We start from the raw sequence: 18,919 nt of genomic DNA on the forward strand, positions 1-18,919 counted from the left end.
TGAAGGGACCTTAGAGATGATCTAATCCAGTTTCCCTCATTTTGTAAATGAGGAAACTGAAATGCAGAGAAATCAAGTTATTTTCCCAAGGTTATACAGGAAAAAAGGAAGGAGTAAGTATTCTGATTCCAAGCTAGTTCACTTTTCATTGTCTTGTGCTCCTTCCATAAGGGACGTTACTGGAAATGTATGTAGATGAATTTCTTAAAAATTATATAAGTTTTGGGGGAAAGTGTTGTTTCTTTTTTCTTTTGAAAGTGGTCAGACTTGAGTGACTTGCCCACATAGTTGGTAAAGTGTCTGAGGCCACATTTGAACACAGGTCCTCCTGACTCCAGGAAAATTGCTCTATCCATTGCATCACTTGGCTACCCCAGAGTCTTGTTTCTTGAAGGAATACTGAAGTATTTCTAAAGTTAAGAATCATTCCAAATGTGCTCTCTCTCTCTCTCTCTCTCTCTCTCTCTCTCTCTCTCTCTCTCTCTCTCTCTCTCTCTCTCTCTCTGTGTATTTATTTCCTTATGTCTTATTTGCTTAAAGTAGGATATTCAGTTGGACTTGGGAGAACAATAATACCAGTGAGGGGCATAAGGAGCTTCTGTTCTCCATTCATCTACCATCAACTTTGTACTTTCAGAAATAAATGGGATAGAGGGCTGGAGCAAGATGTGGTTTGCATTGGATTTCTTTCTGCGATTTTTCCCTGTTGTGTGACTTGTGTCTCTCCTATCAGTGGCATCCCTAGGCATTCTTTCTTTTTCTCTTCTTTCAGAGTAAAGGTGAAAGTAACCCCAAGGAACCTATTAGGAATATTACTTTCCTGTCCCAAGGTCCTATCCTGGCTTTTCTTTGAGTAGGAAGCAGGATTACTTAGAAATCAGGACCTTCTTACCAACCATGACAATGTTTCCTTTTAACTTGGCTACAGAGGAGGAAGAAGAATCTGTCATTCTAATAAAAAAAAAAACAGCGAATTGTCTATTTCTATGATAGAAGTAACTTTCCATGTCTATACTCTGATCTTATTCCATAGATATACTCAGATTCATTAACTTCACTTTCTCTATTCTGTCATTAGTAAGTCTTTATACTGTGCCCCACAAAGTAGAAATTCTGTAGGTGTTTCTTGACTGGTAAATGCTAGAACCTCTTTCTTTCTTTCTTTCTTTTTTTACTTTCTTTCTGCACATCATGTCTACTGCCATGCACTGTAATAGCAAATTTATAGATACAGTTAGGGAACCCCTTCTTGTGACATTGAATTGGTTTTACTTGAAATTATTTCCAAAGCCAGAAATTGGTGATGATGACTTACTTAGGGTTAGAACTTACCTAGAAGATCAGAAACAGGATTGCAAGAAAGGGACCTGTTAGAACCCTGAATTTTGCCCATTAATTGTTGGGAAGCTCCTGACAGCTTAAATTGTTTTTTGTGTTAATGTATCAACCTTTCGTCATGATTGTTTTTTTAATCAGACTTATACTCACATAGAAAATTTTCTTCTGTAAGAAAACATAATGGTCTGCGATTACAAATAAGTTGGCTCAAAGCTCAGCTGTCTAAGAGCTTTGAAAGAACATTTAATTCTGATTGTCCAGTTCAATTAAAATCCTATTTACTGCAGTTTAATTTTCAAAGGCCTCTCTCTTCTCCAGACGCAATGCTTGGCCTTCATTGTCTTCTGGAAATGGTTTTTCCCTGGTTCTAGGGAGAGAATGAGGGAAGTTCACTGTTGGGGTGACTGTTGGAGTGGTTAGTAAGTCTTTGGTTACTTTGTTGTTTTTCTTTTTTGTGATTCTGGCCTTAACAAACACCAACAGTCATAAATATTTCCATGTAGAAAAAGAAAAAAAGGATTAAAAATAAAAACATGAGTCTCATTATGTACAGCTTGGCTTTTTAAGGCAAATTCTTATTTCAGCACATTAGTTCCAAAGATATTTCATTGGGTTTTTTTTTGAACCTAAATTTCTTTTTGATCTATATACTTCCTTAAATGCTTTTCCTTCTTCCCTTTATGCTATCTCTATTATTATTTCCCCTCAACTTCCCTCTACTCCCCCCCCCCCCAAAAAAAAAACTCCTTCCTAACAAAAACAAGTTAGTATAGGATTTGGGACCAGACCCATGATTTCATTCAGACTCCCATAAGAGAAATGTCATCCAATATTGGTCAGCACCCTCTCTCTCTTTTTTGTTATTTTGCAAGGCTATGGGGATAATTAACTTGCCCAAGGTCACACAGCTAAGTAAATAAGTAAGTATTTAAGTGTCTGAAGTCAAATTTGAACTCAGATCCTCCTGATTCCAAGGTCAGTTGTTCTATCCACTGTGTCACCTACCTGCCCCTCAACTCCTCTTGCAACTTAAAGTCAGAGTTTGTGACTTGCCCAGTATCATACAACTAATATATCTGAGGTAGGACATTAATGCAAGTCTTCCTGATTTGAAGAGGCTCTATCATTTATTCCATGATACTTCTGTTAGCATAGTCAGGCAAAACAAATCCACATTATTGTTTGTGTCTGAAAATGTATGTCTCACTTTGTACCTCTAGTTTTTACCTTTTTTCAAGTTGGAGGGGGGCAGGGAAGAGGGGAGGGACATGCTTCATCACTGGTCCTCCCAAGTGGTGGTTAGTCATTGCATTTAACAGAGTTCTGAAGTCTTTCAAAGCTATTTTTTTCTTTATAATATTATAGTCATATAAATTGTTCTTCTGATACTTCTCATCTGTCTTTTCATCAACTTATATCTTCATAAATTTTTCTTCATTCCTTATGATGCAGTAATATTACATTATAGACATATGACATAATTTGTACAACCATTCCCCAGTTGATTAGTTTCTAGTTCTTTGATACAACAAAAAGGGTTGCTATGAATATTTTTGTATACTAGGATCCTTTCTCTTTTTGATTTCTTTACAGAAGGAGTTCTTAACCTTTTCTGTTTCATGAACCCCCTTATCCATCCTGTAAAGTCTATGAATTCCCTCAGAATAATATTTTTAAATAATTGAAAGAAATGCTAAATTTCACTTAAGGATTAGTGAAAATAAAGAAGTAATGTTTTTGCCATCCAGGTTTATGGACCTTTTAGACTAGGTCATGGTTAAGAACCCTTGCTTTAGGATATGTACCTAATGGTAATATAGCTAGGTCAGAGGACATAGTGTATAATTTAGTAACTTTTGAGGTACAGTTTCAGATTGTTTCCCAGAATAGTCGAACCATTTTACAGTTCTACCAACAGTGCATTAATGTGCCTTGATCTTTTGTATTTGGAAATATTGTTTAACAATATTTTCTCTTAAGTTATATATGTTATTGGTAAGACTTGTCTGATATAACTGTGATAACTTAATGATTGGATTCTTTCTTCTTCTATGTTTAAAATAAATATTTTCAGTTGTTCTGGAAATTCTGGATTTTGGCTCTGTTATTCCTAGATAGTTTTCATTTTGAAGTTTCTTTCAGGAGGTGATCAGTGTTTAATCCCCCCCCCCCCCCACTATGTCCTATTTCTAATAAATCTTGGCAGTTTTCTTTAATGATTTCTTTTTTTTTGTTTGTTTGTTTTTAGGTTTTTGCAAGGCAAACGGGGTTAAGTGGCTTGCCCAAGGCCACACAGCTAGGTAATTATTAAGTGTCTGAGACCGGATTTGAACCCAGGTACTCCTGATTCCAGGGGGTACTTTATCCACTGCTCCACCTAGCTGCCCTAATGATTTCTTAAATACGATATCCACTTATTGTCTGATCTTGTTATCTCTTATACTCCAGGTTTCTTCTTTAAGGATATGATTTCTCTATCATCACACTCAATTTGGATCAATGTTCAACATGTAAAGACTGACAAATTGCTTTCTATGGTGGGGGGGGAGGGAAGTAAGATGGGGGGGAATTGTAAAATTCAAAATAAATAAAACCTTAAAATATGATATCCAAACTTTTTGGGGGTCATTTTTTAGAGAGATCAGTAATTTTTAATTTATGTTCCTTGAAATATTTTCCAAGTGAGATATTTATGATAGTAAAAAACCTTACATTTTCTTTTTATAGTTTTTGAATTTTATTCTCCTGTTTTGCTGCTCTTCTGCCTTCTCCATTCACCCCTGCAACCACATTCTTCCATTGGTGAGTTTCTCTTAGAATCTCCATTCTGAGGAGGTTCCATCCAACCTTAATTCTTTGGACTTTACCACTATACCCTTGAAAGGGTACTGCTTTCCCTTTTATTTGTTATCTTCCCCATTGGAATTTAAGCTCCTCAGAGTCAATTTTTTTTATACACTAAAAGATTTGTTATTTTTTAAATTTATTTTGAGTTTTACAATTTTTCCCCATCTCACTTCACTCCCCCATCCCCCCCCCCCAGAAAGCAATTTGTTAGTTTTTAAATTGTTTCCATGTTGTACATTGATCCAAATTGAATGTAATGAGAGAGAAATCATATCCTTAAAGAAGAAACATCAAGTATAAGAGATAACAAGATCAGACAATAAGATAGGTTCCCCCCCCCCCAAATTAAAGGGAATAGTCCTTGAACTTTGTTCAAACTCCACGGTTCTTTTTCTGGATACAGATGGTATTCTTTGCAGACAGCCCCAAATTGTTCCTGATTGTTGCACTGATGGAATGAGCAAGTCCATCAAGGTTGATCATCACCCCCATGTGGGTGTACCGTGTTTTTCTGGTTCTCTGCTTATCTCAGAGTCAATTTATTTGTAATCACAATTTATTAAATTGTCTCATAGAAGAAAATTTTTTACAAAAATAAGTGATTAAAAATTATATTTTTATCCTTAGTACTTAGCACTATATAGGCCTGACATATAATAAACACTTAATAAAATGCTTGTTGAACTGTAATATTCCTTGTTTTTCATGGAGTCTGCTTGGCTTATTCTGATATTAAAGGAATCTTATTTGGGCAAGGTTTTCCATCTGTTGTTCTAAGTTATTTCTCTTTCTAGTTCCCTCCTCCAGTGCTTTCAATTTCACTTATATCCCATTTTTTAAATCTTGCTTCATCTCTTCAATGCACTCTTGGAAGAACTTTTTATAGTTAGGTCATTCCCCCCCCCCCCATCCTTCTTTATTCATAGTTGTGGAATTAATCTCTTGTTCTGGGTTTACCTCTTGGATAGCTCTTGAGAACGCTTTGTATCCTTTCTTAATGTTCTGTGTTATCTTCTGCCTACTCATCTCCAGTCTCAGTTTCTGATTTGGGTTTTTGCATCAGGGCCCAGGGCTTCCCCTTGTCTTCCATATGGAAGTCATTCTTTCTTTACTTCTGACCTCAACTTTCTGAGTTCCCAATTCAGGGTCCCACCTCCCCTGATAAGTCTGAGTGTGGTCAGGCATCAGAGTCCTCGGTCAGAAGTTTGTGGTCAGCTGTCTCCTGTTTGGGTGTTGCTGCAGACTTCAGTTTCCTCTGGAGGCCTCCCTGGTCTAGGTGCTATTATCGGCTTAAGACACCTGATTTTGGGCTGATTTTTTTAGTTAAGACCTGAGTGGTAGCATTTGTTGATTCCCAAGGGTGAAAATGTTCACCTTGAAAAGTGAACAATTCCTTCTTGGGAGTTGGCATAACAGCACACACCTGAAGACCTTGGCTACTTTTGCACTTAGCATTGTTAGGCTCTTCAGGTCTAATTTCAATCAAGGGAAAGCATGATGCCTTCATTCTCCTTAAATGCCAATGAAGAGATTTTTTTTTCCTCTTCTCCTTCTTCCCTTGCCCTTCTCTGAATTTCTCTATCACTTGTCTGTTATCTACCATTTGGTTTAGTTGATTAGTATTATTTTCTAATTTTCTCTTGTGAGGATTTCCTTTCTTCACTTATTCTGGAAGTTTGTGGAGGACAGGAGCTCTGACTTGTTTGTCTATCTCCTCCAATAACTGAATACACAATGAACTTGTTACTTAGAGAATATCAGTAAGAAACGTACATAGAGAGAGAGAAGGTTTATTGTGACTTCCTTGTTGGCCTTTTTTGCCATCTTTCTTTTAAAGGAGTTCTAATCTACCAGGATAATATTGAAAATCTTTTTAAAACTCCATTTTTAAGTAGTCATTTTAATACACTGCTTTTCTTGGCCTGCTTATATTCCATGGAAATAATTTCTTAATTTAAGGAGTACATTTGCAGAAAGGTTGCTGGCTCTAAATGAATAAAGTATTGGCTCTAGATATATAATATAATATTGAAAGTCAGAAATGGCTAGAATATTTCTTTCAGTTTCACATAGAAGTCCCCAGTTTAGGTGTTCCATATGATCTCTCTACATAAGGTAAGCAGCTTTATATTTTAGTGATAGAAATAAGCAATTTACTCAAATTCAAACTTCAAGGAATTGGCAGCTAAGATCTGAAAGCATATAAACTAAGCCAATCTTTCTCCATGTGGCAGATAATAGAAAGTAAAGAACATGTTATTAGGTATTATAGCAAGTGGTAGCCAGAATGCTCTGGGAAATTCCTTAGGGTCTCTCTACTAGAAGTAAGGTCCTATCTGCCCTATTTATTTAACCCCTAGAAACTGTGGGAGGGAGGGGAGGAAGGGTGGAGTTGTTCAGGGTTGGAAGGAGGAAACCTCTTCATTTCATTCTCCAAATCATTATTATTTACTGTTCTTTCTTTTCTGTTCCTGATGTTCCTCCCTTTCCTAGAATGCCTACCCACCTATTAAAAACATCCAAATTCCACCCATATTTCAAATTCTATCTCTTCTGATGGAAGCCTGACAATCCCACATAGAAGTGATCTGCCTTCTTTGGACTCTTATGGCATATAGTGTCTGCGCCCCTTGTTTGAAATTAGTCTGTTGTTTTGGAAATGAATTGTTGTAAAAGCAGTTCAGTATTACAAGGACAGTTTCTGATTTAACCTGTTGTGTATAGGTGTATGAAGACAGTATTAAGTTTCAGGATTGCATGATAAGCTCAAAGAAATAGGATATCTTGGTACGTCTTATCATCATTTGGTATACAGTTTATAATGACTGAATGATTATCTTTTCCTAGCACTTAGGTGCTCAACTAATGCTTTTTGATTTGATTGATTATGAGATCCTCAAGGACAAGGATCAGGCATTATTTTTATCATTGTTTTTAGTACTGCAGGAAGATGGTAGGGTTGGGTAACTGAAACCAACTAATTTAAGGAGCTTGCAACCAATCCAGCAAAGTCCTCGGGTAGGAGCAATCCATAACTTTCTTAGGAGGGTGTCTTCCAAGCAACAGATCCTTGACTAGAAATATTCTTGTTTAGGCCCAAAGTAGTTGAGCAAGAGGGTGGGGTGTTATTACTTGTTAAGGTTACCCAAGTCGGGAAGCAGTGGAGTGATTTGTATCCAAATTTTATGACTCCAAAACCAAAGTTGTTTTGTTTTCTAATGTCTTATTATTGCTCAAGAGAACTGAAGTAGCTTATTCAGAGTCACACAGCTAGTCAGGATGATAACTATCTTAAAGAGAAGAACAATTACATGAAAGATTAAACTTTTTTAGCTGGAGGATGGAACTAGGAGCAGTGGGTAGAAGTCACATAAGCTTAAAAAGACTATTTCCAGACAATTAGACCTGTTCCAGAAAGGAACTGGACATCAGGGAACGTCTTGGAGGATTCCCCCTCTGACTGGAAGTCTTTCAGTCAAGTCTCGATAACCACTTATGTGTTATGGGAGTAGATTCTTATTCAGGGATAGGTTGGACTGTATGTATACATGGCTGCAGAGATCCATGTGGATCTTCCTGCTGTGGTGAATGGCATATTGTGATGAAGCCTCCCAAGAGGATGAAGAAATGAGACTGAACACTTTTAAAAGCGTGTAAGAGGGGCAGCTAGGTGGTACAGTGGATAGAGCACCAGCCCTGGCGTCGGGAGTTCAAATCCAGCCTCAGACACTTAATAATTGCCTAGCTATATGACCTTGGGCAAGTCACTTAACCCCATTGCCTTAAATAATTTTTTTTTAAGTGTGTAAGAGAACTTTCTCTAGCAGTAAACACAGGCTGGGACCCAGGCAGAAGTGTTGATGGGGGATGATGTGACCACTCTGTCATCTTTGAGTGAGCTGGAGAAGAGTCTAAGGATGGTTGTTGCATGCAGAGCAACATGTGGGCTAACCACAGAGGTTGTGAAGGGATTAAGCATGATGATCATCATGAGGAACAGCTAGTATTTGTATAAAAATTACCTACCATGTTCCAAGTACTTATCCAGTGCTTTAGAATTATTATCACATTTGACCCTTATAACAACCCTGAGAGATAAGTGCTTTTATTATTCCCATAAAAATGAAGCAAGCACTTGCCCCAGGGTCACATAGCTTCAGAAGTGTCTGAGGCCAGATTTAAATCAGAAATTCCTGACTACAGGCCCAGAGTTCTATCCATTGGACCACCCAGCTTTCTCTAAGAATGGAGTTTGCTGATGGATACAATGTTCACTTAAGGGAGTAATTGTTTCCCACCACTTTAAATCCCCATTAGTCTCCTGTTAGTTATGGCTTTGCCTAATATCTATATAGACAAAAACCTCTCCATAGCATCACTGATTGTGCTACCCTCTTCCATGGTTCCATAAAAATCCCCTTTGGAAGACTGAGAGCACTGAGGGCTTCCTCTTATTTTGTTGGAAGCTGAAGAGTACCAGGGGAGTGGTACTTGTCCCTTTGTTGTCTCTCTCTAATCTACAAGTATCCTGCCTCATTGTCTGGTCATACAGATTCTTGGTGATGTCCCTCACTTTACTTCTGTTATATAAGTTGCTTACATCCCCATGTATGTGTCTCCACTGCCCTTTGGGTTGTTTGTAATTTTAATTATGAAATAATTGTGTTCTGTAATTCAATCATATAGGATCTCCAAGTGAATACTGGGTTAGAGAGAGGAGCCTTTGTAACACTACATGGGCACATGTACTTTGGGATCAGTAGAGAAGATGAAATTTCCCCTTACTCCACCTTAAGGACTCAGGAGGATTTGTTTAGGACAATTTACATAGGATGCAGTCGGCAAAAAGATGGCCTTGTCCCTGTAGTGCTTTTCTCCTGATAATTCCTTCCTCATTAACTGCAGGGCTTCTATGGTGTCTATTGGGTTTCTGTGTGATTTCATTCCAATGTGCATCAAATTTGGTTCAGTAAATGTCACATGTCTCCCTAGCCAGCTACTTTATGGTGGGAGTCAGGCCCAGAGACTAGCTGAGTCACCTTGGAACACAAAGGATGATGATTTAAATGTGTGTCAAATTATATTTTACAGGAAAGCTACAGGCATGTCCAGGATGCCTAGGAAATTGCTTGTGGCATCATTTGAAATGTCCATGTCAGGATTTCTTTCAGACTTTGCTTAAACGTTGCCAATATTCTTTATGGCTGTAACAAAGATGTGAGTTTTTCATTGTTACATTTCCCATGTCCCATTGGCCCCTGGACAGAAAGTTAAGTGATACCCTATGTCTTATTTTTATCCATACACACACACACACACACACACACACACACACACACGCCACATATATGACTTTTAGACATCTTTTGGATATATTCATTTCCTGGAACATCTGACCATGCACACCTACTGAAATCAGAGTAAACCTTTTTTCAATGTTTTTAGCATAGATCTAGAACCTAGATCATCCTAACACATTCATTCCCCTTCCCCAGTTTAAAGAAAAGAGTATCATCCTAAAAGACAGGGGTCCAGCTGATTTTTAGTCCTACATTGACCCTTGGATGACTAGGTGATAGCCAAATCACTTAAACTCTATTTAATTCACTTTCTTCAGCAGTGAAGTACTACTTGTCTTTCAGACTTGGAGAGAGAATCACATTGAGTGTTCAGGGGAAAACTGTAAGTTTTATACTAGTACAAGTTGGTCTGATTATCATCCTCTGGGCCATTCCCTGAAAAGGATATCTCATGTAAATAGCTCTTGTGAAATAGCTATGCTGGGAACCTTTGTAAGAAAGGAGCCTGATGCTGGAGGTGAGACAATGAAGGAAAGTAATAAAGAACGTTACCTTTAAGTAGACTGGGAAAGAGAGAAATAAAGCATGCACAGCAGAGAGCAAAGAATCTGTCTAATGGTGTGGAAGCCTCTGATGTTGACTAATGCAGTTTGTGATGTGTTGATGTGCTGTGCTCTGGGGACTTCCTGTGGAGTGCCACAGTTGGGTTCAGAGCTTCTGTAAATGTCAAAGAAATGATGAGAGAGAGAGAGAGAGAGAGAGAGAGAGAGAGAGAGAGAGAGAGAGAGAGAGAGAGAGAGAGAGAGAGAGTGAGTGTTTTGGGTCTATTCTACAAAAGAAAGTCTTTTGACTCTGAATAAGTTCTAGCCTCACATGCCAATTGTTTCTTGTCTTTAGAGTAATCTACAAACATCTTTGTCAGGCATTAATGGCTTTCCCAATCCAACTGCAATTTACCTTTTCAGCCTAGTTCCTATTAATCCCAGAAAGGATTTGAGATGCCATCTAGTTCAGTATATATCTGGAAAAATATTCCACTCTACCACATATCATCCAGTCTTCATTTAAAGACCTCCAGTGGAGGGAAAATCCCACTACTTCCCAAAGCAGTCCTTTTCACTTTGGGATAACTTTCATTGCTAGAAAGTTTTTCTTTACCATCAGTTTAAATCTTCCCCTCTCTCTAACTTTTAGCCTTTGCTCCTAATTCTGCCCTCTGGAGCTGAACAAATTAAATTCAATTTTTCTTCCAAGGACTTGTCTTGCCAAGTTCTAAAAGACAGATGCCATTTTCTCCCTAAGCTTTCTCTTCTTCAGGCTAAACCTTCTCTGTTAATTCAACCAATTGTCATACAGTAGGATCTCTTGGCTCTGCCTTCATTATCTGGTTGCCTTCCTCTGGACATTCTCCAGCTTTTCAATATTCTTTTTACAGATGAGATGCATCAGCCCTAAACAAAGTATTCTAGATATGGTCTGATCAGGGTAGTGGTGGCAAGGCTGTGCCTGGTCTGGACAGGATGACTTTCTGACATGCTAGCTACTTTCCAAACTCTTATCTACTACCTCGGTAGATAGTATGCCCTCCTCCTTCCTCTCTTTAGCTCTCAGAATCCTTTTTTTTTTCTTCAAGGCTCAGCCTGGGTGCTTCTTCTTCCAAGTCTTTCTTGATCTCCCTCATCCTCTCCCCAATTAGGGCTCCCATTTTCCTGAGTAGATTGCATTAGATGTATCTGTGCCACCATACTCACTGAGGTTTTCCATCTATCGTTCATCTTCTAATCCTCATATCTCATTAGTCACTAACCATCCAGTAGAAACTAATTTGTTAGCAAACTGCAACATCCTTTGACTCTACAAACCCTTCCATAGATTTCCCTCAAATTCTGTTCCTCTAGAATCTGAGTGTTTTAGAATTTGAGAAAGACCTTAGCATTCTTAAGAAACAAGAGGGACCACAAAGTCTGCTGACTTTTATTAGACATACTGTCTTTTTACACATTTATCTATCGCTTTAAGGTTTACAGTGGTTAAATTCCAGTTATAAATTTCCAGTCTTTGAACAGGGAAGGATGAGAGGAGAACCATTATTATTACCTGAGGTATTAACTGTGTGAATTGCCAGTGGAAAGGAGAAATTAAGGTGAGCCTAGAATGAGTAAATATTTTCCCAGAATTTAGAGGGAAGAAAAGGAAAAGGCTGAGAAGTCAGGTACTATACATCAGGGAGGGTCGTTCTCAGGAATTTATATCTTTTTTTTTCCAGAAAGCAAAGGCAAACTATTAAAGGTTTTTGAGAATGGAAGTGATGTGATCAGATTGGTATCTATCCAGTGTAAAGGATAAATTGGCAAGGACTGAGGGTTGTCAAAGAAAATCCAAAGTGGTGAAAGCCCTAAAGCTAACTATTCAGGTGAGAGAATCCCTTAATTCAGAAGATATTTAGATCTACAAATAAACCATAAATATAGCACTTTTTAACAGAATTGTGGAAAATAAATCTTAGTAGATGCTCATATAAGAGCATATTATTTTCAATTTTTAAAATTCATTTTATGTTTAATGTATTTTTTCTCATGGTTTTTCTTCCTTTTTGTTCTGATTATTCTCTCACAATATGATTAATATGGAAATACATTTAATACAGTTATGCATATATAACCTATATTAGATTACTCACTGTCAAGAGCAAGAGAGAGGAAAGGGAAGGAAGAATAAAAAGGTGGAACTCAAAATTTTATTAAAAAAAAGATTGTTGGGGGCAGCCAGGTGGTGCAGTAGATAAAGCACCGGCCTGGAGTACCTGGGTTCAAATCCGGTCTCAGATACTTAATAATTACCTAGCTGTGTGGCCTTGGGCAAGCCACTTAACCCCATTTGCCTTGCAAAAACCTAAAAAAAAAAAAGATTGTTGAAAACTACCTTTGCGTGTAGTTGGAAAAATAAGTAAATTTATGGTTAAAAGGAAAAAAAAAAGACAAGGAAAAATATTCTGTCTGCTTTAATAAATAATACATCTCACTTCTACTCTCTCTGGACTGGTAGACTCTTCTCTTCCTTCCCACCCCTCCCCCCTAAAAATCTAGGGGGCAGCTAAGTAGCACAGTGGATGCACCAGCCCTGGAATCTGAAGGACCTGAGTTCAAATATGGCCTCATATACTTCATACTTACTAGCTGTGCGACCTTGAGCAAATCATTTAACTCCATTGCCCCACAGAAACAAAAACAAAATCTGACTTCTTTGGTCAGTCAGTTAGCAAGCATTTAGTTCCTATGTGCCAGAAACTAGATCCTGGGAATATAGATAGTAAAGTAAAATAGTTCCTGCCTTTATATAGTTTATATTCTACTAGGAGTAGTCAGTTAGAAAACAGTATGTTTGCCACCAAGTACACAAAATGATCACAGGATTTAAAACAAGAAGGGAATTTAGAAACCATTGATTTAGAGCTAGAAATAACCTAAGTGGCCATCTCTTCCATATTTCTCATTGTACAGATGAGCAAGCAAGTTAAGTAAGGTCCAACAGTTGTTAAGTGTTAAAAGTTGAGGCACAAACTTCTCTTTTGAAAATGAGGAAACTCAAGGAAGTTTTCCCAAAACCCCAGGTCCTCAGGCTAAATTAGTTTTCTTTCCATTATACCATGCCTGGTATAATGATCCTGGGCTCTGCTCACCCTCCTCAAACTTATGGAATTGCCTCTCAAAATTCCATCCTATCCCCTTCAAAAAGAACAGTTGTTCTATGGTATTTTTCTCCCTAGGAGAGAAAACACTTAGTGGTCTATTTTTTTTTAATTCCACTGAAATAAATTTAAAATCTGTTAAAGTGATAAAAAGAAAATACTGAATTAGTGAATAAAAATGTATAGACTATTATTAACAAAGTTTTGTGGAAAGGGATACTTTAGAGTAGTGACAAGAATGTTAATCTTCTGAAATGAGTGTTAGTGCCCCTCCTTGTTGCCTTCAGTAATAACTACCCTTCTGTAGCTTGGATGTCATTAAGGGCCTTCCCTGAGATCTATTTTTAGATTTTCAGTAGAAACAGATGCCTTGGATTGAGGGCCTTCTTCTCTTGGTTACTGCTGTAAATCTTGATAAAAATGGATAAATGTTCATTCATAGATCACAAATTAAGAGTTATTGCAATTAAGTTTTCTTAAGTTTTGTCCACATTCTCAACTATTTAGTGCTTTATGAGACCCAGGCACCAATTTTAACAAAGAACTTAATCTGTGGACTCAACCTTTTTTTTTTCAGAATCAATATCTTTATTTTTATTCATTTTTTTATTTCTTTGAAGTTGATAATCAGTTATTCATCTTTTGATTTGATATTGATTTTGATGGGATACAGATTCCAAAATTACTTTTTTTGTTATGTTGTACATGATTTTCCAAAAATCGTAGTTCCATTTTAAGCTACCATATCTTAAATAGTTTTATTTTTTTTTCACCTTTCTGGAACACTTTTTTAACCACTACTGAAAATTCAAATGCTTAAGTTTGCAAGTAATTTAGTTATTTGCCAGATTACAAAAAATATTGCTGATACATAAAATGTAGGGAGTGAATGAAGATGGGGGAAGTACTCACGGACCTCATAATTGAAAAGGAGAAAGGAGAATAAAACATATGCACCATAACATGTTACCTGCATTAAAGCTATTATTTTTCTGTGAATATACGTAATTCTCTCTAGCATATAGTTTGAAGTACAAAATATTCAATTTAGATCTCATACCCTAAAAGACCCCTTCCACACGCACCCTCCAAAAATCTTTCATTAATAACTTCATGTTTCACTGTACTAGGACAGGATTTATGTCAGGATGCTCTGCATGTGATCTTGGGCAAATTAAATCATTTATTCCATTTCTTTATCTGTGAAATGGCACACAAGATGACTGTGAAGATCAAATGAAACTTTTGAAATATTCAAGGTTGTCAACTCTTATATCAATGAAAATATACTTCCTAGGATATTTTAATTTTAATATAAAGATGTTAATTTTCAAAACTCATTATAATTTGGGTAGATAAGTAGAGTAGCCTATTAATGCTAATGTAATTTGAAAATTAGACTGCAAGCTCCTTGAGGGGTCCGGACTATCTTTTGTCTCTTTTTTGTATTTTGAGCATTTAGCATTTTTCCTGGTCCTTAATAGGGACTTAATGAATATTTATTGATTATTCATATGGTATTCTTTATAATTACTTGGCTCCAGAATAGTTTAGGCCAATATCACCTCTACCCTCAACTATAGCTGCTATAGCTGCAATCTCTTAATTGGGCTTTATACTTACAAATTCTCTTCCATTAATGATCTAATTTCCACATTTTGAGAAATATTCTCAAGTATAGAGATCTGATCATGATGTTCCCCTATTTTAAAAACCTTCAATGGCTCCCTATTTCCTCAAGGCTGAAGTAGAAATTCCTTGTCCTTGCAATTAAGCACTCTATACTCCTTAATGTAGTTAGCATTTAAGCTAAACAGGGCTCTCCCATCTTCATGCCCTTTATATAGGCTGAAGCCTGGAATATTCTATTGTTTTTGCTTCCATCAGTTAGAATTCTTAGTTCCCTTAAAGTCTCAACTCAGTTGTCTCTTCCTACCCAAAACATTCCTGATCCCCCAATTTTAATGTTTTCTCACCTTCTTTAAAGTTTTGCTTTTAATTTATCTGTACATGCTATATACAGATTGGTAGAAAATAAGACCTTTAGGGGCAGGGATTGTTTTTATTTTTCCTAGTAAATGTTGGGGTTTCATAAAAGTTTAATGCACTGAATTGACTGATTTTTTTATATTCTTTTGGGTATGATTCCTATTCCACTCAAATCAAAAGGAAAATAACCAGATGTAACATAACATGATATATTAGCAATACAGCTTTTTGTAGGGTTATTTTTTTAAGAAAAACATCTTAAGCTATCAGATTGATAGACAGATAAAACTCAGAGGGGAAGAAAGCTAGGCAAAATTTGAAAAGGGGAGAGTTTTTCCTTTCCATTTTCCTAAAAATATTGGGGGGGATGGACCCTAAGAAAAAAAGTAACAGATTTTTTTCCCAGAACTTTTTTAGGTCATTTCACCTCAAGTGAAGTTTTAAAAATTAATGTTTTCACTATAATTGAACTTTTTTGTCATTTATATAATTTTTTCAAAGCATAAGGGAAAAGAAATGTTTAATGCTTTAGAGCTTATGAAAGTTAATATATTTTTAGTTTTAAAAAGACTTTCTTAAATCACACACTTGGGAAAATTTCTCCAATTCATCTGAAAGGGAATTTTACTCTGAGATTCTGATACTTTATATGTAGGGTCCTTCACTCATCACCCAGGCCCCTGATTTTGTTTTATACAACAGAAAATTTGTTTGAGCTATACCTTGGAGATACATAGAAGTGAACAAAACATCTACACCAAGAAAATTCTTAGAGATTTGTGACCATCCTTAAAGGATACCAAAATTTTAAATGTTTAAGGCTCTGACAAGTTTCTATCTGATTTTTTTTTTTAGTATATGTTCTCCTCACCAGGAATGCCAGTCCTTCTCAGGAATGCAAGTTGGTCACTTGCAAAATGAGAGGTTTGGACTAAATTGTTTCTTTTAAGTCCATTCTATGATTTCCATGAATCTCTAATCATCCATAATACTTTCTGTAATGACTTCTGCCCATAGTGATCTCCCCCTGCTTTGAATTCGTATAGCAGTCACTATTATGTACTTCTTCTTTAGCTAACCAGACAAAGTTATATATGTTGTTTCTTCAGCTAGGTTGCACACTCACTCAAGGTACTTATACTTCTTTGTTTTTAAAAGGATCTATAATCTCATTAATTTGGTAGTTTCCTTGTCAATCAGGTTGCAGCCCATCTATGTCTGTCCATCATATGTGACTCCTCTGCAGGTCTTCCCCCAAATTCACCCAACTTTCTGGGTTTCCATGATTTTTTCCTGTGAAACACTTTGGCTGTTCTTCTGACTTCCCTCTTGTTGCCATGTGACCCTCTCTTTTTTTTCCCCTGTCAAATAATTACTTATTTTTTACCCATTTTTCAGAATTCCTTGTTGGTTATGTGTTGCAGCATTGCCCAAAATTACCATGCGTCTCTTGTCTTCTGTGTGATACCCATTTTTAGTTTTTTGGAGGCAGGAGTTTCCCATGTCTCATTGGCATTAGCAGTATCCACAGAATTTTAGTATTGAAAAGATGGACTTTGGCTTCTGTGGGAAGTTGAATAGCAGTAAAAAAAAAAAAAAAGCTTAGCAAATTCCTGAAAATAGTGAATCTCATTCCCTACTCCTCCTGTTTTAACTCTTGAGTTCCACTTCTTGTTCATTTGTTTTTTTCTGTATGAAGGGCCAGACCCCTTTGAGTGATTGCATATCTTTTCCAGGAGGCTCTGTAGTGCCTTGGGGCTTGATGCAATCATGATGTTATTTGCAAAATAAATACCTAGAAAATCTCACCATACCTAGGGAACCTTCTTGGACTCTCAAAACTGGCTCTCTTCCCCCATAATAGTGATACCAAGAGTCCCCTCTTTTAGACCTTTCCTGATGTTTATGTTCTGCCTTTATTTCCAAAGAATCCTGAATGATTTTGATGTGAGGGAAATAGCTTGTGAAAGAGCTCACAGGGTGGCATTTTGTTCTACCAAATGAATTTATTTTCAATCAACAATAAGCACAAGTCAATTGTCAAATCTCACCAAGGATGATGTATTCAAAGATTTTGAATAGATGGGAGACTGAACATTTAAGCTGGTAGTTACTGATGTGCTCTGTTCCTTTTTTCTTATCAATAAGATCTCAATATTTTTTCTGTGCTTTTGATATTTTTTTTTTCAGAAAACTTGTATATCAATCCCTCAGTGCTCTCACCATTATAATGTCTCCAGCATGGATCTGCTTTGCATACATTTGGTCCAATCTGACTTTGTTCTCTATCTTCTGTTCATGTTAGTAGCATCTTTATCTTTTTTAAAAACACATACAACTATGATATTAGGGACCAGGTGTTAAGAAAGATTTGTTGAAACTATTTTTGCAAATCTTTTCCCTTTTTCTTCTCTTTATAGTCTTCCTTCTACTTTTATTCTTGCATTTCTTTAAAAAGCATAAAGGACTAGCTTAGCCACTTGGTGAATTTGGGGCGCAAAGGAAAGAGGATGGAAATCCATGAAACCAAGGAAAATAAAATATGGGCCTCAGTTTTATGTGACCCTCCTACTTTGCAGAAACCATGGCAGAATAGTTGGAAAAGGGGGCAAAGGATCCTAAGAATCATGGTGTTTTGAACCATCAAACTTTGATTGTTGGTAGTCTAAATGTGAGTTCCTTGACCGATGAATAGATATATTACTGAGAGAGATGAACCATCAATCTTGACATTGCTGCTATACATGAAGAAGCAGGTAACAAGGATAACTCACAGGTACTCCTTGGAGTGGCAGAGAAAGAGATTGATAGATTTTATCATATACTCAAAGAGGCAACAAAAATTTTTTTTTTCTGGGATGTTTGGCAATTGTGTATTGTAGCATTAATAATAAATATTTGCAAAAAGACCACCATAAAAATAATTACGGTTCATTTTTGTATCCCTGGAAAGTCTTATAACTGCTCAATAAATGTTCAGTTTAATTGCACTCAACTATTTGCCTGGTACATAACAGGCTCCTGGTAAATATTGGTTTGTGACTTCTAAGTAGCAGTTTATTATAGAATAAATAGCAATTTAAGAACTGGAAAAAACCCATCTGCTCTAGTGTTTTCATTTAAAATGAGAAATAGAGGCATACATAAATCAACATATACAATGTATATTAACATTTAATTATCATTATAACTACATTAATATATAAGCATACATGTGGCTTCCTCATTTGTCTCCTTAGACAGTCACCAATATTTTTCTATCTTTTAGTTCTTACATGTTAGTTCAGGCCATCAGCAAAACTATCATTTAAGATTTATTAGATGATTAGTGTTTTTGTATATACCTCATAAACAAAAGTCAGCAGCATAGAGGTGACTTTTGGAAGACTGTGCCAGCAAAATGCATATTTTGGTACATTCTGGCTAGCTGGGCATGTGCCCAATGATGTATTTTTGTTGTCTTGAGAACTAGTCTAGTCAAACACAAGGAGTTTCATCACAAGCTTGGCTTTGGGGGATGGATTTTTTTTTCAGCTTCCTTGTCTTTCAGAATTCTATCTAGGCATACAAGAGTTGTGATCACCTACACTTATAGAATTACAGATCCTTTAATAATGGAGGGTTTGAAGTCTGCCCCTATGAAAAGATTTCATTTACCTTGATGAAGCAAGAATCTTTTAATTTATTCATGAACAATGAATAAATTTTAAAGCCTAAAAACTCAATAATGTGACAGTAATCTCATTATAATGAGATA

General features: G+C 36.5%; 1 protein-coding gene across 2 annotated transcripts in view; it reads left to right on the plus strand.

Moving 5' to 3' along the window:
- Nucleotides 1-18,919, plus strand: part of RHOQ (ras homolog family member Q) — a 51,231-nt gene that overhangs the window by 12,027 nt on the left and 20,285 nt on the right. Inside the window, exons 1-2 of one of the 2 annotated variants that reach the window (XM_074205251.1) lie at nt 2,711-3,848; nt 4,066-4,140. The exons of the other annotated variant lie outside the window; for it this stretch is intronic. Of the exons in view, the coding sequence (XP_074061352.1) occupies nt 3,804-3,848; nt 4,066-4,140 (120 nt within the window). The 5' untranslated portion in view covers nt 2,711-3,803. Of the gene's footprint in view, nt 1-2,710; nt 3,849-4,065; nt 4,141-18,919 lie in introns of those variants that run through there. 2 annotated transcript variants of the gene reach the window in all.

The sequence above is a fragment of the Macrotis lagotis genome, chromosome 1, assembly GCF_037893015.1.
Source record: "Macrotis lagotis isolate mMagLag1 chromosome 1, bilby.v1.9.chrom.fasta, whole genome shotgun sequence".
NCBI lineage: Eukaryota > Metazoa > Chordata > Mammalia > Peramelemorphia > Peramelidae > Macrotis > Macrotis lagotis.